The sequence below is a fragment of the Suncus etruscus genome, chromosome 4, assembly GCF_024139225.1.
Source record: "Suncus etruscus isolate mSunEtr1 chromosome 4, mSunEtr1.pri.cur, whole genome shotgun sequence".
In the NCBI taxonomy this organism is placed as follows: Eukaryota; Metazoa; Chordata; class Mammalia; order Eulipotyphla; family Soricidae; genus Suncus; species Suncus etruscus.
The window spans coordinates 124,601,969-124,628,830 of record NC_064851.1 but is presented as its reverse complement, the minus strand read 5'-3'; the positions used below and the strand labels follow the sequence as shown (position 1 = coordinate 124,628,830).

At 39.4% G+C, this 26,862-nt stretch overlaps 1 protein-coding gene and 1 non-coding gene across 2 annotated transcripts; one reads left to right on the top strand and one right to left on the bottom strand.

Annotated features, from left to right (window-relative positions):
• Nucleotides 1–705: 705 nt before the first annotated feature.
• ERI1 (exoribonuclease 1) lies at nucleotides 706–25,851 on the bottom strand. The gene is made up of 7 exons (XM_049772376.1): nucleotides 25,636–25,851; nucleotides 19,080–19,258; nucleotides 15,620–15,830; nucleotides 13,914–13,997; nucleotides 10,850–10,959; nucleotides 4,903–5,017; nucleotides 706–1,172 (listed from the first exon to the last, which is right to left on the bottom strand). Exons 1-7 carry the CDS (start codon nucleotides 25,750–25,752, stop codon nucleotides 930–932), a joined length of 1,059 nt encoding a protein of 352 aa, XP_049628333.1. The 5' UTR covers nucleotides 25,753–25,851; the 3' UTR covers nucleotides 706–929.
• LOC126008151 (U2 spliceosomal RNA) lies at nucleotides 18,407–18,596 on the top strand. Its single transcript, XR_007495534.1, has one exon. It is a non-coding gene; the product is annotated as a U2 spliceosomal RNA (small nuclear RNA).
• Nucleotides 25,852–26,862: the final 1,011 nt, after the last annotated feature.

Sequence of the window (26,862 nt, the reverse complement as noted above, 5' to 3'; positions counted from 1 at the left end):
TCTTTCAAATATGAAGAGCTTTACATCTGTAATCACAACTTTTGTTTTCAGAAGTAGTTAGGAATTAGCTACTCAATGTATGACTGGACATGTACTATGTAAAATTAGTTTTTAGTATAAAAACCATAAGATTTGGTAGAAAGTATTATTTGATTTTATTACCTTAATTCAGAATATTGGATACAAATGTAAATTTAAGCTGTGATTCTTAAGTCTATTTCAAAGCATGATTCCTTAGGATAAGGACTCAGGAAACCAAAACACCAAGCAGTCAGCCCCTTATCATTAATTTATCTATATAATATGAATTGTGAAGTATAGCCCTTTGATTCCTTTAAATGGTACTTTCTTCTGAGTTTTCATTAATTCTCATCAATAACTGAGTTGAATCAGGTCCCACATCTCTCACAAGTCTTCCAATTAGGCATTAAAAATAAATGTGAACACCTTGAATCAAGTACTTTATAAAAAATTACTAGTTAAAGCTCAGACAAACCTCAAAAATCATAGGATAGTTTTGAAATCCAAAGGCTACATATACCCCTAACAACTGTTTCTGTATTTTAAGAAAAGATTTGATCAAATGACGTAAATGGAGAACTAATCACACATTATAAAAAAATCAATGAGATAACAGTCAAAGGGAAAGCCAATAAAACCTTTCATTTAAAAACCACATGATCTCAGACATCTTAAAATTCAATTAGAAGCAGGAAGTGTTATTGGGTAACAAACACTGCTCATATCAAAAGTGCTGGTGACAAAGAATTATGCCCTCACCACAGAGTCTGCACCCCCTCACAGGTATAACTACAACCATAGTTAAAATTTAGATGTAGAAGGTGCTGCTGACATTCTGCATTGCTGAACAACTTCCATAAATAGGCTTTTGCTACTTCTTTGTGAACAATCCAGGGACAAAACTGCTGCTATTTTCTAGAATAGGGCATTTGTGGAGCTGGAGTGCCCTCTATGGGATATGAGGAAGTCACACTCATTAGCTGTCCCGCATGGATTTTCTCATTGATTCGGAGCTCACAGCCATCCTGGAGCATTCGAACTGCTATTCGAGCAATGTTCTTAGAGTCATCGAGGCCACAGTGGGGTCGCCCATCATAATTCATTCCCAGTTTCTCAAGCATTATTGTCAATTTTGTTTGACTTCTAGGAACCTGAAAAATAAACAGCTAAGTTAATTCTTTAGTATTGTAAGTGTAAAACAGAAAATTGAGTTAAAGCAACAACAGGTTAAACAGAAGACAAATTCTATTGGTTAAAGAAGAAAAACTAAGCAAAACTTCAGAAATATAATATACAAACATGTATTTTTTAAAATGACTTTAGCCCAAAAAGGTAAGGTAGGGATTAAGGTGCATGCTTTATACATGGCAAACCCTGGTTTCATACTTACTCCATTTGGTCCCTGGAGCATCACCAGGAGTGACCTGTGAGCATAGAAGAGTCCCTGACCAATATCTCAGGAAGTCCATAAACCCATAAAAATAAAAGTCATCTTACAAAAATACATACACAAAAGAGCCAGGGTGCTATAGTTCAAAGGGCTACAATCAGCATCAAAGGTCCTCTAACAACATAATTTCTGGTTATAGCCACCTGTGACCCAACAACCTCTTTTCCCTACAAAAAAGCCAACATATAAACATAATAAGCTAATAGAATCCTTAAGATACCTAAACATTTCACAAAACATATATGAAAAAAAAACTGGTTGAGGTATCTAAGTTGAGGTTCTCTACCTTTTCAACCTGAACTCATTTTTCTGCCTGATATATCATGTATCTTATTTAAAATATTATTTAATTTGACTAATTTCTTTCTTTCCCTTCCCTTCCCTTCCCTTCCCTTCCCTTCCCTTCCCTTCCCCCTCCCGCCCTTTTTTTTAAATTGTTTTTGGGCTATACCGGGTGACAGTGATGCTCAGGGGTTATTTCTGGCTACGTGCTCAGAAATGGCTCCTGGCTTGGGACCATATGAGACACTGGGGGATTGAACTGAGGTCCCATCCTGGGTCAGCCACGTGCAAGGCAAACGCCCTACCTGCTGTGCTAATTTGCTCCAGCCCCTAATTTGACGAATTTCTTAAACAAAGAAAAATTTTAACCTTTCTCAGTTACTAAAGATAAGAAAGATAAATAGGATACTGTTGTGTGGCATTATTCTATCTAAATACTTGTTCCATTTTGACAAATGCCAAAATTTTTGCACTCCCCAAATTCAAACATCCCTCCTACTAAAGAATACTGTTCAGTTTTCTGTATATTCCTATCAAAATGATTAGTTAAGCTTTATGCTTCATAGTCTATAGAGCTGTCATATGTCTATCTTTTTTGGTTTGTTTGTTTGGTTTTTTGGCCACACCCATTTGATGCTGCTCAGGGGTTACTCCTGGCTAAGCGCTCAGAAATTGCCCCTGGCTAGGGGCGACCATATGGGGTACCGGGGGATTGAACCACGGTCCTTCCTTGGCTAGCGCTTGCAAGGCAGACACCTTACCTCTAGCGCCACCTCACCGGCCCCCATATGTCTATCTTGTAGTCTTCGTTTCTTCATTTGAAAAACGAAAATAATAGTTGTACTGTTTACACTCACCAGGTTGCTGGGAGAATCATAAAACAAATTATACAAAAACACTACAATAAGTATCCTGGGATATCTTTCTTCTTTTTTTGTTTTTTTGGGCCACACCCGTTTGATGCTCAGGGGTTACTCCTGGCTAAGCGCTCAGAAATTGTCCCTGGCTAGGGGGGACCATATGGGACACCAGGAGATCAAACTGCAGTCCTTCCTTGGCTAGCGCTTGCAAGGCAGACACTTTACCTCTAGTGCCACCTCACCGGCCCCATCTTTTTTTTTTTTTTTTGGTTTTTGGGTCATACCCGGCAGTGCTCAGGGGTTACTCCTGGCTCCACACTCAGAAATAGCAGGCTCAGGGGACCATATGGGACACCTGGATTCGAACTAATGACCTTCTGCATGAAAGGCAAACGCCTTACCTCCATGCTATCTCTCCGGGCCCCATCCTGGGATATCTTAACCTTCCATGATAAATACCACAATGCATTATAAACCTTCAGATAAATATTAGCTAAAAATACATTTTTAAAAATAACTTTTTTCAACACAATCCAATAAATTAGGTGAAGTATACTCTTCCTAGAAACAGACAACCTACCACGGCTGACTAATAAAAATAGAAAAATTGAAGGCATGTTAGTCCACAAGAAGGACTGATTTAATAGTTGCCCTAAAAAGAAAAGCCCAGAACCAGATGAGTTTCAATGGTGAATTTTCCTAAACACTTAAAGAGTTTATAGTAATAAACTCGGGGCCGGAGAGATAGCATGGAGGTAAGGCGTTTGCCTTTCATGCAGAAGGTCATCAGTTCGAATCCCGGCGTCCCATATGGTCCCCCGTGCCTGCCAGGAGCAACTTCTGAGGAGACAGCCAGGAGTAACTCCTGAGCACCGCTGGGTGTGGCCCAAATACCAAAAAAAAAAAAAAAAAAAAACCCAAAAAAAAGAGTTTATAGTAATAAACTTAGAAAAAGTTGTGTGAGGGGGGTGATAGTATAGCAAGTAGGGTACAAGCCTTGCACAAAGCCATTCTGGGTCTAAATATCAGCTATAATTTGGTCCAGAGCACAGCCAGAGTAATTCCTGAAGGCATATCCAGGAGTAACGGCTAAGCATTGTTGTGTGTGGCCCCCAAACCAAAATAAATAAATCTAGGAAAAAATTACCAGTATATCTATGCTGCAGAGCCATACAGCTTTTAACATTCATTGTTAAGGACTTGATTAAAAAGGCAAGATAACTGTTATAAGAATGATGCAGGGCATAAAGGAATGGTGCCTTTCAAAGAATTTTTAATTCTCAGCTTCCATTTAGGAATGCAACAGCTAACTCAAACTGGAAATTACAAAAGTACCATAAGTATGTAATTAGAAACATGAAAATTAGAAAATGAAAGTAAAAAAAGTGCTTCAGGGCACTCCCCTACCTTCCTTGTGCTCTGCACCAAAACACCCATTAGTAGTGATGCTCTGGTCCTGTGGTGCAGGACCTGCCCAGCCACCCTGAATATCTGGGGGACCACTTGGTGCCAGGGGTTGGACCAGGGTCAGCTGCATTTAAGGCATGTGCCATAACACCACAGTATCTCTCACATTATTTTAAAAGTGAACAATACATTGGGAGCCAGAGTAATGTACAATGGGTAGCGTGTCTGCCTTGCATGGAGCCAAGCCAGGTTTGATCCTTGGTATCCAATTCGGTCCCCCCAAGCCTCCCAGAAGTAATTTCTGAGCATATCAAAATTAAAATTAGAACCAGAAGTAACCCCTGAGCACTACCAGGTATAGCCCATAAACAAAAAATAAGCAAAAAAAAAAAAAGTGAAATATAGTACATTAATTAATAAAATTTCAGTGTATATACTTCTTCCACAATCTATATATTGACTATCCCTCCAACTTCAAACTTGTTACTAAAGATCATGCATATCTAATCTATTTTAGTAACTTCAACAACTCTTTTAGTTTCTAAGAGTAAAAAATTATGAATTTGGAAATTAAAAAGTAAATTTCCAGGGCCGGAGCAATATCACAGCGGTAAGGCATTTGCCTTGCACGCGGCTGACCCAGAAAGAACCTGGGTTCAATCCCTGGCATCCCACATAGTCCACAAAAGCCAGGAACAATTTCTGAGCACATAGCCAGGAATAAACCCTGAGTGTCACTGGGTGTGGCTCAAAAACCAAAAACCAGGAATAAAAAGAAAAGGTAAATGGTAAATAATTACCTTTTTCTATAAAAAGATCTTATAAATCACACTTAGTACAGTAAATTCATCAAGAATAGCATAATAAATACAGAAATTTTACCTTATAAAAGTTTCCATATGACTTCCGAATATTGATCCATTTTTTGGCAAAAGGTGGATATTTGAGCCTGCTTAGCTGGCACTGAATATTCAGGAACTTACTCATATCCCATGAACTTATGAATCAAAAACAGAAAACAAAAAAGGAATTAATACTATCCTTATCAAGTCTTAAAGGTCTATTTCTTATTTACATATACTACATCCCTTTATCAGAGTTACACAGGATATCTAGCTTATGTGATTAACTTCATTTCCTCAAAAACACATTCAAACTTTAAAGAACTTTAAAACTTTTTTTTTTTTTTTTTTTTTGGTTTTTGGGCCACACCTGGCGGTGCTCAGGGGTTACTCCTGGCTATCTGCTCAGAAATAGCTCCTGGCAGGCATGGGGGACCATCTGGGACACCAGGATTTGAACCAACCACCTTAGATGCTGGATTGGCTGCTTGCAAGGCAAACACCGCTGCGCTATCTCTCCGGCCCCAAAACTTTTAAACTTTAAAAAACAAAAAAAGAGACAAATGCAGTCGTTATGCCCAGGCCAATTCCATAAACTTATTTACTCTGTTCCTGAAAGAGATGTAAATTAAACCAAGTTGTAAAAAATCATGGGTACAATGCCCTGCAGCTCGAATCTCACAATCTTCCAAAGAGAGACCCCAAGACTCTGCTCTAAAGAAGTCACACCTGCTGTACCCATCACCAACAACTGCTGCTTCACCAATGGCCCTGCTTCACCACATTATGACTCTTTGAAAAGATACCATGTGACCAAATCTCCAGGTATGTTGGTATTTGGGCTGATTATTAACCAGGATTTTTTCTGAAGTGAGTGTGGACATTCTGCCCTGCCCCAGTCTTGTACTTTCAGAAGGTCTGAGAGCCCAAACAAGCCCCAGAATCAGCAATAGTGTTTGGAAATCTTGGACAACTCTGTTTTTGAACAATATTGTCATCCCTTAGGAACACACCAATTTAGATGCCATGTGTATCTGAAGCCACCTAATATTCAGAAATGAAGCAATAGGGCAGTGGTAGGGTGTTTTGCCTTGCATGTGGCTGACCCAGGATAGACTTCCGTTGGATCCCTGGCGTCCATATGGTCCCCTAAGCCAGGAGTGATTTGAGTGGATAGCCAGGAGTAGCCCTGAACATCACTGGATGTGGCCCAAAATCCAAAAAAAAATAAAATAAAATAAAGAAATGAAGCAACAGAATGGTCAACTAACAACAAAAGCCTACTTAACTTTCTGATAATGAATTAATGACATCATTGAGAGATACAATAATTTTCACAAATTTTCTTGTTGCTGTACTTTTTATTTTTCTTTTTGTTAAAATTATATAGTTTCATACATACAAATAAGATCCTATCTAATAGAGATTGGAACACACAAATCTTGTAGTGCAAAGGGACCTTACACCCTGAACATTGACATAACGACCTGGTACAGGCCTCAGAAGAAAGGGCATTTTCCATTCTCCCCTGAACCAGGGAAGCCATCCATGAAACATCCAGGTTGGTCTATAACATCACCTGGAAGCAATCCTCTACCACGGAAGACCCTACCACTGCTCAGACATCGACCTACTCAAAAAAGACTTCCCTTAACACTGAGAAGACTTAACAACAACAACGACCTGCTTACAAGACAGGGATCCCTGCATTGCCCTTTAATTGTGAGGTGAAACAAGAGGACGCTCCACATCCTGTCTTCAATGTAGGATATGTAGATTCCAGGATCTTTAATACAGAAACATGATACCAACAACAGAGACTGTGTGAAAAGTGTGTTGGCACTACAGACAATGTCTTGGATTGGACGATCTAGCTTGCCTGGAGCCTAGAGTTGGTCTTATGCCAGGAAACTTCAGGGGTAGGGTCTCTTTGTATTTAGGCCAAGGTTATTCCTTTCCATGCCCCTCATATTTTGGTGGGCCTATGCAAACAATTGCCGCTCTAACATCGTTTTTACTGTGCTCCTTTGACTCTAATCTTTAAAATAAAAACCCACTTAAAATTTTAACAAAATTTGAGGTTAACTTAAGCTAATATGCATGTACATGGAAATGTAAAAAATACTATGCCTCTAATGTTTAAGGAGTTACGTGAGTTTTATGGCTTTAGATTGCCTTGTGTGCTGTTAAGAAATATTATAATGTGTTACAATCTGGGGACTTGAGGGACAAAGTAATTGTACATGGATTCTGTTTTATTTATCTTAATGTTCTTTGGCTGAAAGTTCAAAGTTAAGATATCAGCAAGGGGACTTCTTCTGAGAATTATGTTATGGGTGATTGTCCTTCCACTGTAACTTTACCTTGTCCTCTTTCTTTGCATCTTTGTTCTCATAATTAAAAAAAATAAAAAAAAATTATATAGTTCCCACTTATCTGGAAACAAATCTATTATGATCAAGCATGCCAACTATGTGATGCATGCTCTTTAAATAATGTAAATTAAATTAAAACAAAAGAAAAGAAGTTTGCATTTATATTTTCTTTTTTCAAACAGAAAGCATTATTAGATATTAGATTAATTAAAACCATGTTATAGGACTCATTACAATCATTCTATGGTTTAGATTGCCTGGGCAGACTTTTCTATCTTGTTGTGTAAAACTTTGTTCAATTTATTTAAACTAATCTATTAAATCTACTTTAATGCAAGGTTTCTCATATTTAGAAATACTTTGCAGAATAACTTAAATACTATAAAATTTAAAAACAATGAACAACATACTTGAAAGGAACAAAAATAGTTCATATCAAGTAGTTAGAATAAAATTTGTTCTAATACAGCATGTTTCTACAACACTAGTCAAATTATATAGTTAAATATGAGACTACTGCATGTAAGTATATTAGTTCACACATGGCTTTTCTGGTTAGTAGTAAAAGTAAGACAGATTAGTAGTAAAATTATAAACTTCAACGGGGTGAAAAAAAGTTGTACTGGCAAAATTAGTATTTTCAAGTATGCTTTAAGAAAATTAAAAATAAGTGCTAAATCCAGAATTCTTTTATCCTGTGCATTTGTAATATGCTTGGAGTCAATTTCCAACTGCCTTGAGCTGTTTATCTTGGCTGTCAAATTATTTCTATACATAGGTATCTATTTTTGTTAGTGCTCTAGTAATGAAATTTTTTTAAATATATTTTTATTTAAGTAACATGATCATAGTTGGGTTACAGTCATAACCAAAACACCCCCCCTTCACCAGTGTAACATTACCCCTTCCCCCCCTTCCCATCCCCTTCCTGTATTCAAGACAGGCATTCTACTAGTTAGTTGTTTTTAAGTTCAGTAAGTTGAATTTTTTTTCCTTAAAGGATAAGAGTAAAAAAATATAATAAAGGTGTGATAGTGGCAATCGCCGCTGTTTGCATAGGTCCAGAAAAATGGGGAAAATGGAAAAATATCCTTGACCTGATTACAAAAAGGCCTCACCACAGAAGTTTATTGGCATAAGAACAACTCTGGGTTCCAGGCATACCAGTCTGTCCAACTCGAGTCATTCTCAGTGGTCCCGGTGAAACTTTTTCACATTTTAGCTATTGTTGGTATCAGATTCTTATATTTAAAGACTCTGGATTCTGTGCATTTCTATCATCGATGTCAGTCTGATGTGGAGCATCCTCTAGTTTCAGCATACCATTCAATGTGGAGCGATCTTCCCTGCATGCAGACTGTTGCTGAGTTGTCTGGGTATTGGGAGCACTCTTTGGAGTAAGTCAATGCCAAAGCAGTGGTAGGTCTTCCCTGGTAGAGGCTTGGATCCTGGTAATGTTATAGACAATTGTGGTTGTTTCCATAGATGGTATCTATTGTTCAGGTGTGTGGGGGTGATGCCCATTCTTCTGAGGCCTGAGCCAAATCATTATGCCAATGTTCAGGGTAAAAGACCTAATTACATTACCAAATTTTTGTTCCCATCTCTATTAGATAAGAACTTGTTTGCATATGTATTATTTTCCCATTTTAATGTGCCTATGCAAAAGAGAATCAATGCCACAAGGTATTGTTGGTGCATCTGGGGGCCGACGAAGAAAGTCCAACATTCCCCGTAACTTGGTACATAAATAAAATTTATACAGAGATACTCTTCTACCAGTATTGCTTATAAAACAGATCTCAAAGGGGGGAAAATCAAACAATCAAATAACAAATCCAGTAGGCAAAATTGTCACTATATGAGGATATTCGAAAAGAGTTATAGATGTTAAGGGAATAATACACCTGAGATATACAAAGGATACACGTGACCCTTTTATGTTTTAAAAATAGTCAAGAGGGAGGGGGGTGTTTTCGAGACACCACTTTGGCCTGTGATTTGAACAAGCGAAGAGAGCATAGAGCCATGTCCTCCCCTTGTTGCCTGCTGAAGTTTCTGACTCCCCGAGAGGCATTTGCTTCCTAATTGCTGGAAGTTGAAAGTTCAGCAGTCCCTTCCCAGCCCCTTGCAGGAACAAGGAAGCCTTTTAAATTGCACCTCACCGGAACCCACTTGCTGGGACACTGAGTAGTTGTCCATGAATAACCCTGGGGACGGGGAGGAAGGAGAGAAAAGGCTGTGGGGGGCAGCCAAGGCTGCATCTTCACCTTATTTTGGCCAAAAAGCCTACAGCATGGAACCTTGCCGTGACGCGTTGCCTGCTGAAGCTTTAGACTCTACCAAATAATTTACTGTGAAAGATATGTAACCCACCTTGGCCAAAACAATAATCCTTAGTACAGAAAAATGGTTAAATGTGGGGTAACAGGAGCTGGGAGTGACGGAGTAAAGGAATAAAACGAGCGCCTGCATGGCATTCAGATAATGACAAGCAGATAAAAAAACAATAATATCAATATATTTCTCATAAAACCCCGCGCGGTTTCACAATGAAAAGGTTTAATAAGAAAAATACTCTGGATACCCTAGGAACACAAAAATACAATACAAAAACCCCTTCCTTACACCTATATTCATTGCAGCACTATTTACCATAGCAAGACTCTGGAAACAACCAAGATGCCCTTCAACAGACGAATGGCTAAAGAAACTGTGGTACATATACACAATGGAATATTATGCAGCTGTCAGGAGAGATGAAGTCATGAAATTTTCCTATACATGGATGTACACGGAATCTATTATGCTGAGTGAAATAAGTCAGAGAGAGAGAGAAAAACGCAGAATGGTCTCACACATTTATGGGTTTTAAGAAAAATGAAAGACATTCTTCCAATAATAACTTTCAGACACAAAAGAGAAAAGAGCTGGAAGTTCCAGCTCACCTCAGGAAGCTCATCACAAAGAGTGATGAGTTTAGTTGGATAAATAACTACATTTTGAACTGTCCTAATAATGAGAATGTATGAGGGAAATTGAGAACCTGTTTAGAGTACAGGCGGGGGTCGGGTGGGGAGGAGGGAGACTTGGGACATTGGTGATGGGAATGTTGCACTGGTGATGGGTGGTGTAAAAAAAAAAAAAATACTCTGGTAAGTCCTAATGCCAGTCCCGCACCCCTTCCTAGCTAGTAATGAAATTCTGAATAATTTCCCAGAATGTAAGGCTTTCACAAAATTGCACATTTTGTATTAAGATAAAAACTCCCGAATTATTTATCATGAACATCATTTGTGTTTAAGATTTAACAATAGATCTCAAAAAATATCCATCAACTCAAGCAAATAATTTTTGTTTGTGTTTAAGGACATATTTAATCTTCAAAAGTCGATTAAAAATAACAACATTCACGGCCCAGAGAGATAGCATGGAAGTAAGGCATTTGTCTTTCATGCAGAAGGTCAGTGGTTCAAATCCCGGCATCCCTGAGCCTGCCAGGAGCGATTTCTGAACACAGAGCTAGGAGTAACCCCTGAAGGCTGCCGGGTATGACCCAAAAAACCAAACCAAACCAAACCAAACAAAACAACAACATTCTAAAATACTCACCCATCCGTTAAGATGCAATATTTATACTTTGTTCCCAATTCCTTCAATTTCATCCAGTCAATAACTTTTTTTAGTACTTGAGGGAAAGTATCAGCTTTGTCCACCTGATCCTGAGAATATAAAAACAAAATTTATAAAAATCAGGGACATTAAATATTATATTAACAAAACCCCTCATATACATTAGAGGCAAAGAAAAAAAAGTCTTATTTTTAAACTCTTTTTTGGCTAAACTCCTTATACTTTTTTTTTTTTTTTTTGGTTTTTGGGTCACACCCAACAGAGCTCAGGGGTACTCCTGGCTCTACGCTCAGAAATCGTTCCTGGCAGGCTTGGGGAACCATATGGGATGCAGGGATTCGAACCACCACCCTTCTGCATGCAAGACAAATGCTCTACCTCCATGCTATGTCTCTGGCTCCTAAACTCTTTATACTTTTAAGGCAACTAAAAACTGTCTAAGTATTAAGATCAGATTTTAAGTAAAGCATATATATCCCCAAAATTAATATTTATAATCATTCCCAGGGATTCACTCATTTTTAAGCCTCAGCAGAGTGGTTATAAAGAGAGAAAAATTTCCTCTCAGTTCAAAGTCATCAAGTGTCTCTGTGGGCTGGAGACAATACAGGGGTAAGGCACTTGCTTTGCATGGACTGACCCTGTTTAAATTCAATCCCAGAAACCATTAAGTCCACCAAGCATCACACCCACAGCACTTGAGGTTCAGAAGGCTACTGGTAATACAGGACTCTCTACAGGGCTAAGCAATCCAAACTCCCAAGCTCTCACATTGAACAAATGGCTGAGAATTGCCATGAGGATGCCCAAAGACAAATAAAAAAAAAATTTCTTTTTAAATAGTCTTGCTATCTCAAAGCTCACACTTGTTTATTTTTTGGATTTTTTTTTTTTTTTTGGTTTTTTTTTGGGCCACACCCGTTTGATGCTCAGGGGTTACTCCTGGCTATGTGCTCAGAAATCGCCCCTGGCTTGGGGGGACCATATGGGACGCCGGGGGATCGAACCGCGGTCCTTCCTTGGCTAGCGCTTGCAAGGCAGACACCTTACCTCCAGCGCCACCTACCCGGCCCCTATTTTTTGGATTTTTAAGTCACAAAGCAGTGCTCAAGGATCACTGATGGCAGGGTTTGGGGACAATATAGAGTACTCTTAGCTTATATCTTAGTTTACCCAAAACAAAGATCATCCCCTTTTCTTAGAATCTGTTTGTTTACAACTTGATTTACTCAAAACAAAGACATTCTCCAACTTCCTCTTTCTTTTCATCAAGCCCTATGACTTGTAAAAGTTCACCTGGATAGGTACTTTCATCTCTCACTAGACCCTCCCACTCCCACCTGAAGTTGAATGGGTAAATAAAGTAAGGTCAGTTTGGGGCCCAGAGAGACCATGAGGCAAGAAGAGTCACCAGACTCGATGATTCTCTCTTGACTGGCCTGTTTTATTAATTTGCGTGATCCAACTTTAGACCAGCTCCCTGGGTTGGAAATATGGGGGTGTGATACAGGGTACTTGGGATAGAACTCTGGTCAGCCAGCATCCTACCCCCAGTAGCCTCTTGCCCCTCAATACTCACATTTCTTTATTTTCACTGTATAATCCTCCCAACACTCAGTCCCCAAGATTCAAAATAAACAGATCCTCAGATTCTCCATGATCTGGTTTGCATCCTTCTTCACTTTATTTTTGGTCTGGGGGCCACACCCCAAAACACTCAGAGGTTACTCCTGGCTCTGATCTCAGAAATCACTCCTGGCAAGCTTGGGACACCGTGAGGGTTGCTGGGGATCAAACCTGGGTCAGCCACGTGCAAGGCAAAAAATGCGCTATCTCTCTGGCCACTCCTCCTTCAAGTTAGCTTGATATGGAACAATATCTTTAAGGCACTTCATACATATGTGAACCATCCTGAACTACTTACAGTTCTAATATTGATTCCTGAATTGCCTGGCCATTTTATTCAAATTGGCTATTTTATTTCTCTACTATGACTACCCAAGTTCACCAAATTGATTTAAGGTCGTTTTTTTTTTTAGGATAGACTTCCCATTTCTTCTATCACAGAAAGCTCCTTTTATAGATGCTTGTAAGCAATGACTATAGCTAAGTTGCCAGTCTATCTAGCCACCATACGATCAATGGCTTATTCTAATAGTCCTCCTGACTTATTCTTTCAAGTTTGCCGAATACAGAACAGAGATTCACTGACCATCTTTGCATCCCTCATACCCTGGTAAACACAGCACACACTGAAAGGTCTGCCAGGTGAATCAATGAATGAATAAATAAATAAGGAAATGAACAAAGGGTCCCCCACATTATAAAAAAAATTAAAAAAAAAAGTGTTATCTAGTCATAAACTCATTACAAATATTACCTTTGCATTACATTATTACAACTCTAGAAGGCTGTGAAAAACTATACTGGAACTAAGTTATATTTGTTTTCACATCTATTTTGTTTTTCAAAACAACTTTATTCAAGTATATGGAGCCGGAGTAATAGCACATTGATAAGGCGTTTGCCTTGCACGTTGGCCAACCCTGGACAAACCCGGGTTTAATTCCTGGCATACCATATGGTTCTCTGAACCTGCCAGGAGCAATTTCTGAGCACAGAGCCAGGAGTAATTCCCTGAGCATTGACAAGTGTGGCCCGAAAACCAAAACTAAACAAAACAACAAAAAGAATCCAACAAAAAGAATTCAAGTAAAATGTATGTACAGTAAATGCATTTTTTTTAAATGAATCAAATGTCACAACTGTATATACCTGTCAAGTCACCTCCACAATCAGGTGAAAATTACTAATCAATCCAAAAGTATCATTATGCTCCTTGTAATAATTTACACCCCATCCTCAGTTGACCACTGCTTGCTTTATCACAAAAAAATTCATTTGTTTATATTTTTTTCAAAGTCATAATACATAATATATTGAACCAGACTAAAATGTTAACAAAAGAAAGGTATGTAAGTCTAAAACAAATCCCTAATTTTAAGTTTTCTACATTCTAGAAGAAGAAACACAGAATTATAACCTGAGTAATTCCAGTTAGATTGATGCAGAAATCTGAAAGTTGTGTGTTCATCTCTGGCCTCACATACTGTTGAAAGGTGTCTTCCTACAAGGGAAGGACAGCACATTAAAGTACACTTGTTGACTTCAGTTACAGGACACTTGATACATAACCAAAGTAGCCACCTGAGTTTGCATTTTATAGATAACTAATGTGTTCTGAAGTCTTACCAATTTCAGGATTATTCTCCACTCCCAGTACACTCTCATTTTGTAATTAACAAGATTTGTAAAATTAAACCAGTGTATAAAAGCAACCCTTCAAACCACAATTTAAGAAAATGTTTCCCCGAGGAGCAGAATATTGCTAATATTGCCTGTAGTATTTTAGAACTGAAAAGTCTATTGATGCATGTTCTACTTCAACATAGTAAGATTTTTCAAAATAGCAATAAATTTTTGAAGCAACATCAAAGATTCCATCATTCTTCGTAGTAAGAATTGAATAGTGGAAAACTGACAAATCACAAAGGTCACTAATATCATACTTTTGTAACCAGTTTTAGCATTTCTGAAAAGCTTCCATGCTTTATTACTTTCCATTCACAACTCTCTGAACTGAAATAAAGCATCAAATCAGGCTAAGATTGTTTTATTTTCCTCTATTCCTATATCTGTTCCCTAAATCAAATCATATTCTTTGGTAAAAAAAAAAGACAAGTTCAAAGTCCAATCATCTATAGTCAGAAATTCTTAATGCTAGGATGATAAAAGAGGGAATATTCCTTGTCATTGAAAAAATTTTAATTAATAAAAAAAAGTAAAAGTAGAGGTGCTGATAGCAAGTGCATCTCAATCTTTGGAAGAGAAGAAAGTGCCTCTCAGAGTGAATTTGGAGATCCTATATGCCTGGTGTTCGCGGGGGAGGGAGGAAGAGATATAAAAAGAAAAAATTAAGTACTTACACTTTCTAACAATAAATTCTAGATGCAAGCTCAGAACACCCATGGTCCCCCTAGTACCACCAAAGAGTGATCCCTGTGTAACCATTGAGCACCACCTAATATGTTCCCCCAAAAAAAACACAACCCAACAAAACAAAAATAGGTGACAGTAATCACTTAATAGCTTGCATCTAGAGTTTATTCTTAGGAAGCATAAGCTTAGCAGCCAAAGTTATGAGAGTCATTTCCCCCATAAACTTTTCATCAGGAAAATAGCCAATTCTAAGTTGAAAGATGATTCTGCAAATGATTGTTGTCAGATTATATACTAGTCTACAGCAATAGTACTCAAACCTGACTGCTGTCAAGTCCCATCCTCTTCACTCACACAACTCACTTTCTCCATTAAATCAGAATTTCTGGAACTAAAGATAATTAACAGGTTTTTTTTTCCATAACTTGAGAAATTCTGAGTTCAGTTACATATATTTTCAAAATGAAGAAGAAAAAAAAGACACCCAAAAATCAAACTGCTGTAATCTAGTTATTAAAAATGAAGAGGTACTGGTTTGAAACTATTTTCTTTCAGTATTTCTATTTTTTCAATGAAGATGAAACAAGTGTAAAGCGCAAAAGACTACTTCAGAAAGTCTGATCCTAATTGAAACATTATATAAGCTCCTCTTCCTTAGTGATAAACCTGAGAAATGTTGCTGCCAAATTAAAAATAAATAAATAATAATAATATAATAAAAAATAAAAAAAGATAAAACAACACACTTACAATCTCTAAGGTATGGGTATTCAGTAAAACGACAGGAAATTCAATAATTTCATGTATGAATTCAGGCGGGTTGCCCTCTTCACAAGTGGCTTCAAAGTCAATAATACAAATGTAGTCATAATAACTGTCCGCACAAGCGTTCTCCTTCAGCATCAGCTTCTGTTTCTTGTAATAGTTTTTCAGTCTCTTCTTCAGGACATCTTTCACTCCTCTGAGGAAAGAAAGAATGAAATTAACCTCTGCAGGAACCATAGGGCCTTCCAATGAAGCTATCCCAATGTTGGCAGAAAAACAGTATACACACACACACATACACACACACACACACACACACACACACACACACACACACACACACACACACACACAAAACCTTATACAATAAACTGGTATGTAAAATATGAAAACTACAGTTATTATTTATTTATTACACACACACACTCATACTACCTTATACAATAAACTGGCATGTAAAATATGAAAACTACAGTTATTATTGACTTATTCCATAGGACAATTACTAATATTTTTCAGTCTTCTTAAATCTGTTAACTGATGTTAAGCAACAATAAAGCTTTTGACTGATTTTACGTTGGCAGTTGAAAACCACTGAATTAGACAACCCAAAGAAATTCAAATAAATAAAGGCACTGTAAAACTAACTTTTACAGTTTAATGTTTGCTATCTATTTAAGATTAACAGAAAAACCAATTTAGAAGATTTCCTTTCCAGATCCCTATCCATATACATTGACAGTATATAGCTTAGGAGATTAGATGTATTTGTATTTTCAGCTAAAGAGTTACCATTTGCTCTAGTGAGAAATGCATCAGTCTTCAACATCTCCCTTGGCTATTGATATTCTAATTATCATTAGTTTTGCCAATTAACTCTGAAAAGTACTTAAAATCTGGCCATGCTTAATTCTTGCTCTGTGACTGCCAGTAGCCTTTTGGATGCTGTCAAACTCCATTCTCATTACCCTCCCTATTCTATCTTTATTTTGCTTAAGAAGCACTACAGGCGGCACTTCCCATTGAAATACCTTCGGTGACTCCCATCTCTGTTTACAAGAAAAGCAGGCATCAGTACTAAGTTCTTTCATATCTATCTGGCTACTATCATTTCTGTATCATCTGCAAGTGTTCTTATGCCCTGTGGTAGGCACACTGAAGATAAAACACACTACAATGTGTTGTATAATTGTGGAACACTTCATGCGCCTTTGTTGAGCAGTCTGAGTAATAAGAATGATCAGGGGGGCCAGAATGATAGCACAGTAGTAGGGCATTTGCCGTGCATGCATGACCTGGGACAGACCCAGGTTCAATTCCCAGCATCCCATATGGTACTCCGAGCCTGCCAGGAACAATTTCTGAGCACAGAGCCAGGAGTAACCAGAGTGCTGCCAGGTGTGGCCCAAACACAAAAAAAAAAAAAAAAAAAAAAAAAAAAAAAAAAAAGATCATGCAGCAGAGTGGCTAGAGATAGTACAATGGACTTGCTTTGCACATGGCCAACCTGGGGTTCTATCTTTGGTATCCCATATGGGTCCCTGAGTACCACTAAAGTGATCCCTAAGTACAGAGCCAAGAGTAACCTGAGCACCAGCTGGTGTGGCCCAAAAAACTAAACAAAACAAAAATCTTGTAGTGTTTTAACCTTTTTTTTAAAATCTCAAGATTTTGCCCCTTCCACTTGGCTCATCAAGTCAAATATCACTCTTCTTTACCAGAAACATGCTGCTTTATATAATTTTAAGCTCTACTTAGCTAGGCTTCTTATACAGCACTGATAAAAAGTGATTTGTCAGTGTGCTTTCTCAAAACAAGTTTTCCAAAGTGGAGAACAAATCTATTTGACATCTCTACCTTTAATGTCTAGTGTAGCCTATAAAAACTGTCATATTTTAAAATTGATTTTTTAAATAAACATACATATAAACGTATACCTAGTTTTCTGCATGTCAGTCAACAAAGAGTAAGCAATCTTCATTCACACTATCTTGCTCACAAATATCTTCTGCAGAATACAGGTAGTACCTGCTTAATAGAATGAATCAGGAGGGGGACCGGAGTGATAGCACAGTGGTAGGGTGTTTGCCTTGCACATGTCTGACCCGGGATGGGTCTGGATTTGATTCCCGGCATCCCACATGGTCCCCCAAGCCTGCCAGGAGTGATTTCTGAGCTGAGAGCCAGGAGTAACTCCTGAGTGACAACAGTGTGGTTCAAAACTCAAAATAAAAAATAAATAAATAAATAAAAGAATAAATCAGAAGGTAAAATTTTTTTCATGCACTATGATATAGACAATATAGAAGTGAAAAAAATAATATATACCTTTTTGAAACACTGTAATGCTACATTTAGAGAAAAAGATAAGAATACTAATTATAAAACAATGATTCAGGGATCCCAGAGTCATTAATAATCTTTGTGATGCCTGGAAATTTACTGTATCTCAAAAAATCCATATGCCTTTTGGATTCCTAAGGTGTCTAAGGCTCAATGGCCCAAATCAAAATAAAGTGGTTTTGCTGTTCAAAATATGCAACTTAATATATATATATATATATATATATATATATATACATACATACACAGAGATAGAGCTGGCTAAGCTGCATTATTATCTCACTCAACAGTTAATTAAACAGAACACAGGCTATTATTCTGTTCTTTTTATGTATATTTTAAAACAAAGAAAAATGCAAAAGAAATACTCAATTTCATCAATAAAACAAAATATGTTAACTATCAACCAAACAACTAAAAATGATTTGAATCACTTCTCGACCTTTTGGCTAAGATCAAGCGTAGTATCTGTTCTTATCACTTTAATATCTGATACGTTGTCTATCCGACGACTATATTAAGTGGATTTTTGGCATTAGGAACTGGAATAGGAGCTTGCTCCGTCCATTCCATGCATCGACCTGGTATTGCAGTACCTCAAAATTGCAGTGCACCAAAATAAATAAATAAATAAATAAATAAATAAATAAATAAATAAATAAATAAATAAATAAAATTATTTGAAACACTTGATATACTATGATACATATTCCTATATAAGTGCTAGTAGATTTCAAAAATGGTCAGCCTTTGATTCAATAATCCTGTTCTCTGTTCTAAAGTGGGAGCTGGAGAGAAAGCTCAATAGGCTGTGGCAGATGATTTGCATCCAGGACATCCAGGATCAACCTGATTCCCAGTACCACCAGGAGCAGTCCCTGAGCACAGCCCTGTGTGGCCCCCAAACAAAAACAATATAAAAGATTGACAGAAATAATCAGTTGCACAAACAGATTCATGCTCAGGAATGCTAATTATAGTTGCTATCTAATCTGGCAATATCATCAATTTAATGATAGGATTAAGGTTGTGTTTTCTCCCCCCAAAAGTTTTGAGGATGAGTATGTGGTACTCTTAATTTGAAAAGGTTATTTTTAATTACCTGGTTTCAAGCTTGAATTCTGAAAGTTTAGCTCTGAGTTCTTCCTTACTCATTCTATTAATGCAACCATTCGTAATAGCAATCTCCTTGTAAACTGGGTCACTGAAATCACTTGCATTGGAGGTGATGAATTTAGATCCTTTTATTTCTTGGCCATCAAATCTACATTTTTGCTTTTTCTAAAATGTTTAGAGGGGAAAAAAGGAAAGAGTTATAATTAATAAAACACTTTATATATCTGAATTCCTTCAGCAGGACCTTTTCCTATTACATGCAGAATAAAGAGCACCATTTGCAGTACCAGTAAATACAGCACTGGAAGGATGCTGTATTTTCAATATAATTTAATCTCTCTTCTGAGTAACAAGATTTTTAAAGACAACAAAGCTATGTAAAAAGTGAGCTGGTACTAGGAATCAGAATCTCCTAAGTACAGAGCTCAGCCAACCATTTATTAGCTGAGGAAGTTACTTATTAGTCTCTGATCTTCAGTTTCCTTATCTATAAAATCTAATAATGTCTTAATTGGCATTTGGTAATAGTAAATAGTATTTGAGCAACATTATTATAAAGACTATATAAGATTATACCCATTTGATTATTAAAGACAAGTTTATATATCACCACATACTATAGTATAAACCTTTCCACAAATAATATTCTAAAATTACCAATAAACCAATTTTTCAACTAACTTTCATAACATTATGCAGGTATATATATATATATATTAATGAATCCTGAGAATTTTTATGCTTGATTACAGAAATAAACAGACACTGCCCAATTAAAAATAAAATGGGGGGGGGCTGGAGTGACAATACAGCCTGGGTTCAATCCCTGGCATCCTGTATGATTCCATAGCTTGTCAGGAGTGATTCCTGAGCACAGAGCCAGGAGTAACTCCCAAGCGCTTCCAGGTGTGGTCCCAAAACCAAAAATAAATAAATAAAATGGGGTAAGGTAAATAAATAAATATAAATACAATAAAATGGGCAGCTCCAGGAACCACATGGGAAGCCAGGGATCGAATTGGGGTCGGCTGTGTCCAATAGAGATAGCTCAAAGGATTGACGTGAATGCTTTGCATGCTGGACATGATAGGGAATATACCCCTCTCCTCCTAAGCACAGAACAAAAGTAAAATAAAAGGAATAGAGATCATGTCCAAAATATTCTCAGACACAAGACAAAGGGAATGCATTCAGTTTTAGAAACAATTTGTAAAAGTTACACAAAAACCATCGCAAGATCTATAGTTCCAATGCATTTTCTTACCTTAAGTAAAACAAGACCCCCAAAAGATGGGGAGTGAAGTTATAGCAGAGAAGGGACTACTAAGACAATGATAGTTGGAAATGGTCACTCTAGAAAAGAACTGGGTGCTGAAAAGAGGTAAAGTGATTATACCTTCAGTAAAGGTATTGCAAACCAGGGAGAGGAGGGAGGGAGGGAGGGAGAGTGTCTAGGGTGGTACAGGAGGGTAACTGTACACAATGTGGCAGTAAATATGCACAGGTGAGGAGGAAGTGAGAGAGAGAGAGAGAGAGAGAGAGAGAGAGTGTCTAGGGTGGTAAAGGAGGGTAACTGTACACGATGTGGCAGTAAATATGCACAGGTGAAGGAATGGGTGTTGGAACATTATGTGATTGAAACTCAGTCATGTATACTTCAAAGAGACCTTTAGAAATGAATACAACTGTTTGGAAATGTATTTATAAAAAGAAACTCAATCATGAACAACTCCATAACTATGTATCTCATAGGTGATTCATAAAAAAATCATTAAAATTTAAAAAATAAAAATAAAACCAAGACCCAAATCTCATCACCATCTAAAGGTAGTCCCAAACTTTTATTATGTAATTGTAAAGGTTCATTTTTTTAGTTTAGGTTTTGGGGCCACACCCAGCGATGCTTAGGGATTACTCCTGAAGGGTTAATCAGAGGGTGCATCTCAGGGAAGCCAGGTCAGCTGTGTCCAAGGAAAATGCCCTACCCACTCTACTATTGCTCCAGCACCCTTAAAAGTTCATTTATAAGATAAATTATTATCCACATGCAATGTTACAAATATTAGTTTACCTTACTCATATTCTACCTCCCTGTCCTTAAGTGAACTATAATTACAGAGTAAGAGAAAAAAAATAATAAATAGGCCCAGAGGCCCTGACTTTAAAGTACTAAGCTAGAGAACTTAAGAATAACTTATTTTGGGGGCTAGAGCGATAGCACAGCAGCAAGGCATTTGCTTTGCACGCAGCCAATACCGGACAGACCCCAGTTTGAATCCCGGCATCCCATATGGTCCCCCAAGCCTGCCAGGAGTGACTTCTGAGCACAGAGCCAAGAGTAACCCGAGTGCCACCAGGTGTGATCCAAGAACAAAAGAACAAAACAACAACAACAAAAAAAGAATGACTTATTCCTATCTTCTTTATGAAAAATCTGTAGTCTCAAGCATGAATGGAAGAATTCTTGGAAGAATTTTTGTATAGTTCAAGTATATTAAAGTTTCTTGTGGGCATTTAAAAAAACACATATTTTATTACACTGATCTTGAGTCAAGAAAATAAACCTGCAATATATTAAATGTAGGACATTTGACTACATTATTATTATTATTTGGGTTTGGGGTCACACCTCTTTGTGCTTGGGGCTTACTCCTAGCTCTGTGCTGAGGTACAGGGCTCGGGGAACAGATTGATGGGGCATCTGAGATAGAAAACAGGTCGATTGCATGCAAAGCAGATGCCCCACATGCTGTTCTATCTACTATCTCTCTGGACCCTATTACTACATTTTTATTTGGGTAACTTACCATTGTCCTTAAGCTTACATTAAATCTTAAACTCCAGTTTCATTCAGGTTGAAACTAGGTACATTCATTTTTATTATCAAACCCACTGTCTTGATTGGTCAGATGTTTTCTTTGGCTAACTTCTTTCTCCCCAGTTCACTTAATTCTTACACAGCTACAAAAATTTCTCACAAAATTAAATAATTAATGCTTAGGTCTCTTCTAGACATGCTATACTGCATGATTTCTAAAAAAAAAAAAAAAAAAGAAAAAAAAATCTCTTTAAGCCTGGGGCCAGAGTGATAGCACAACAGCTAAGGTGTTTGCCTTGCACACTACTGACCTGGATTTGATAGCTGCTAACCCATATGGTCTTCCAAGGACTGCTGGGAGTGATTCCTGAGCAAAAAGCAAAGAGTAAGCCCTGAGCACTGCTGGGTATGGCCCTAAAACAAAACAAATTGGAAAAAAAAAAAACTATAAATCTTCCAATGTCCAATTATAGCCATGTTTCAGTCAAGTTTAAGACAAAGTTAAGAGTAACTTTTCTGGAGAGAAGGCATAGCAGGCAAGTATCTTGCATGCAGCAGGTCCAGGTTCAATCCCCAGAACCCCATATGGTCCCCTGAGCACTGCCAGGAGTGATCTCTGAGCACAGAGCCAGGAATAAACCTGAGCATAGCAGAGTATATAGGTATAGCCCCCAAGCAAACATTTACTAGCAGGTTCCAGAGATGGATGCTCTGGGCAAAAGAGATAGAATAGTAAAGTGCTTGCCTTGAATGCTGCCAACCTGGGTTTAATAACCAGAATCCCATTAGATCCTGCAATCACCTCCAGAAGTGCTTCATGAGCAGAGCCAGGAGTAAGCCCTAAGTATTCCTTATATGGATCAAATCCCACCCCCCAAACAACAACAACAAAGATGGATACTCAATTCAATCTACTGAGCAGAAAAAAAATTTTAAAACCCCACATTTATTATTAATTTACACCATTGTAGTTTTGAGGTTTTTCAATTTTCATGTGTCTAAGTGAGTGGCTGCATGGTTTATTACCACAAGTAAGAATCTTCACATATGGAGGGGCCGGGCGGTGGCGCTGGAGGTAAGGTGCCTGCCTTGCCTGCGCTGGCCTAGGACGGACCGCGGTTCGATCCCCCGGCATCCCATATGGTCCCCCAAGCCAGGAGCGACTTCTGAGTGCATAGCCAGGAGTAACCCCTGAGCGTCACCGGGTGTGGCCCAAAAAACCAAAAAAAAAAAAAAGAATCTTCACATATGGCAAGATACACTGAGGCTTATTTTCTTGTGAAAAAACATTGCTGCAGAACTTAATGCTGAGTAACATTATTATCTGCAAAATTCTTGACTTTTTAAAAATTGTTTGATCCTCAGCACTTATCTGTTTGCTTTGGAGAGAGGTGCATAGCTCAAAGTTTTAGGCCTATTCATTATAATGAAGTGGGCCAGAGAGGGTACAGTGGTAAGGCATTCAGGGTAACAGATTAGATCCCCAATACCACATATAGTCATCCCCTGCACACAGCCCCCTCCAACACTGCCAGGAGTGAGCCCTGAGCAACCAACAGTAACCAAAACAAAATATAATGAAGTATCTTCAACCATTCTTACTAAAACTAAATCTTAAGAACTTTGAAACTGCCCTATATAATGATGTTTATTGACAGTACCTCAGACATAAGTAGGGAGGCGGGGATGAGTGTGGCTTTTTTTCCTGATTTGGTCTGTTTTGTGGCAAAGGTGCTCAGGGATTAGTCCTGACTCTTGGTTCAGAAATCATTCTAGGCTAGCTCCAGGGACCATGTGATGCTGGAGATCAAACTCAGGTGGGCTTTTTGCAAGGCAAAAAGAGCCTTGCCCACTGGACTATAGTAGACAGGCTTGAGAGGGTAATGAAGATTTCTGTGTCGGTACGACTATTTAGGTACTAGAATACAGAGAACGAGACAATGATACCAAGATCCAACTGCAAAACAGGCAGGACACAGGGAGGTAGAGCAGGCAGGGCACAAAACCAGATACATAAAAGTACAACTACCATAGGCAACTGAGAGCAAAAGAGCAGTGTGAGATGAGGGGAGTGATAAAGGCCAGATCCAGATCTCATGGGCAAACTGCCTACTAAGGAGAGAAACCCAGTGAAACCAACGCGAAAAGATCCTCTTACTGGGCTGCATAAACGTGCTTTGCTAGCAGCGAGACCCCAGTTTCATCCCCCAAATCCTCCAGCACTTCTGGAGACAACCTGGAGCACTGATAAATAAGTGGTTCCAGGGCACCCCAAGATGAGCTCGGAAAAATCAAACCCAAATGGTGAGTGCAGTTAGAGAAATGACTGCACCAACAACTATCATGACAATGGTGGTAAGTGAAATAGAATTCATCTCGAAGTCTGGCAGGGGATGGGAGAGGAGGGAGATGGGGACATTGGTGGTGGAAAAGTTGCACTGGTAAAGGGGTTGTACTTTTTATGATTGAAACCCAACAACAAACATGTTTGTAACGATGGTGCTTAAATAAAGATATTAATAAGCTAAAAAAATAAACCCAAACAAGATTATCCTGTTTCTATATTAATCGAAACGGGCTGGGTTTTTGTTTGTTTGTTTTTGAGAAGCGATTACCTACGATTCATAATTACAGTAGTCAAATAAGATGAACGAATTAGTCTTTAAGATTTTACTTATTTCGAGGGGTGGAGGTACATCCAGAGCGCTGAGGGGTTCCTGGGCTCACAGCTTCCGCGACTATCACTCCAAGCATCACACAGAGAGCCAGGGACTGAAGTGCAAGCGCCTTACCAGCGGCACAGCTCTCTAGCCTTTTGTTTAAAAACAATTCGCAGAGCCTGATATACCACAACAGTGGGGCATTTGCCTTGCACGCAGCCGATCCAGGAGGGACTTATCCTGGTTCGAATCCTGGCATCATCCCATAAGGTTCCCCGTGCCTGCCAGGAGAGATTTCTAAGTGCAGAGCCAGGAGTAACCCCTGAGCGGCTCAAGAACAAAACAACACAATACAAAACAAAAAGCAATTCAGGGTCGGAGAGATAGCGTGGAGGTGGAGCGTTTGCCTGGCATGCAGAAGGACGGTGGTTCGAATCCCCGCATCCCATATAATCCCCTGAGCCTGCCAGGAGTGATTTCTGAGTGCAAAGCCAGGAGTAATCCCTGAGCGCCGCTGGGTGTGACCTCAAAACAAAACAACAACTAAGCAAAAACAATTCGCTTTTGGGCTGGAGAGATAGATAGTACAGCTCTTAGGGCTTAGAACCCTGGCACCCCAGAGGGATCGCAGACAACATACAGAGCAAGTAGTAAAAAGCCCCGTTGAGCACAGTGGTGTGAGCCTCCAGGACCCTCAAAAAAAATTTATTTTTGCGTCTGTAATTTGTCAAAGAGTAGCGATCATCACTAAAAACAAATCAACCTGCACCCCACCCCACCCCACCCGGGCCGCTCAGAGCTCGGCTGTCAGTCACTGACAGGTCACTGACAGAGGTCAGGGCTGTCAGTCACGGACAAGGGGAGCGTGGAGTTTCAGGACTGAATTCCCCAGCACTCGAACCCGGGGCCGGCGGTGGCGTGGAGGCCGGCTGTGGACCTCAAGTGCAGGGCCGAGTCCCACTGGCGCCGCTGTGGCTCGGTCACCCCGACTTCTTCCCGCCAGGCGGGCTCTCCCTCTACCGAGGGGGCCTGCGGGGGGTCCGCGAGGCCGGCCGACTGCTCACCTCGGGGCTCCGGCAAGGCGGCTCCTCCCCGCACTCGGACCGAGACGCCGCCACAGTGGCAGCCCCGGCCCCGCCGCCGCCGGCCGGCTGTGTGCTCGGTTCCTCTTCCTCTTCCATGCGGGCTGGCTGTCACCTCCGAAGAAGACGGCAGCCGGGGAGCCCCGAAGCCGCCCTCGGTTGCAAAGAATCTCCCACCCGGGCTGGCGTTCCCGCGTTCCCGCGGCGGCCGTCGCACAAACTGCAGCCGGCACCTCCCACTTCCGGGAGCGTCCGGCGGCGTCCACACGCCGCGCAGGCGCACTGCACCAGGCAGCGCGCCAAGGCGGAAGTTCCGGGAGGCGATGGGGATAGGGCGAGGCGGGGTGGGGCGGGGCGGTTCCGGGAGCGGCGGGGCGGGGCTGAGGAGTGGGGGAAAGGCGGGAGGAACGCGCGGGTGCTTCTGGGATTGCGAGGACCTGGCTGGCTCTAGCTAGATAGGCTGAAGGGCCGTATCTTCTCGTTGCAAGTCCAGTTAGTTGTTTCACGTGAAAGAGTGTTTCCAACCACTAATACAAATCAAAACTACGATAAGACTGCACACAGCACAAAGAACAAGAACAAGCAGTGCTGGTGGGGATGTGGAAAGAAAGGAACTCTTATTCACTGCTTCTGGAAACGCCATTTAGCTCAGCTTTTGTGGAAAACAATATGGTGATTTCTCAAAAAACTGGAAATTGGGGGCCGGGAAGGTGGCGCTAGAGGTAAGGTGTCTACCTTACAAGCGCTAGCGTAGGACGGACCGCGGTTCGATCCCCCGGCGTCCCATATGGTCCCCCCAAGCCAGGGGCGATTTCTGAGTGCATAGCCAGGAGTAACCCCTGAGCGTCAAACGGGTGTGGCCCAAAAACCAAAAAAAAAAAAAAAAAAAACCAAAAAAAAAAACTGGAAATTGAGCTCCCATATGATCCAATTATACCACTTCTAGAGATATACCCTAAGAACACAAAAATGCAAAACAAAAATCCCTTCCTCACACCTATATTCATTGCAGCACTATTTACAATAGCCAAACTCTGGAAACAACTAAGATGCCCTTCAATAGGTAAATAGCTAAAGAAACTGTGGTACATAGACACAATGGACTATTATGCAGCCTTCAGGAGAGATGACATCATGAAATTTTGCTGTACATGGATGGACATGGAACTATTATGCTGAGTGAAATAAGTCAGAGGGAGAGAGACACAC

Coding starts and splice junctions, on each gene's coding strand:
- ERI1 (XM_049772376.1), bottom strand. CDS start 25,752: ATGGAAGAGGAAGAGGAACCGAGCACACAGCCGGCCGGCGGCGGCGGG. Junction 15,831..19,079: donor GAATTCAAGCTTGAAACCAG/GTAATTAAAAAT, acceptor TTCTTTCCTCAG/AGGAGTGAAAGATGTCCTGA. Junction 5,018..10,849: donor TATTGCATCTTAACGGATGG/GTGAGTATTTTA, acceptor TTGATTCATAAG/TTCATGGGATATGAGTAAGT.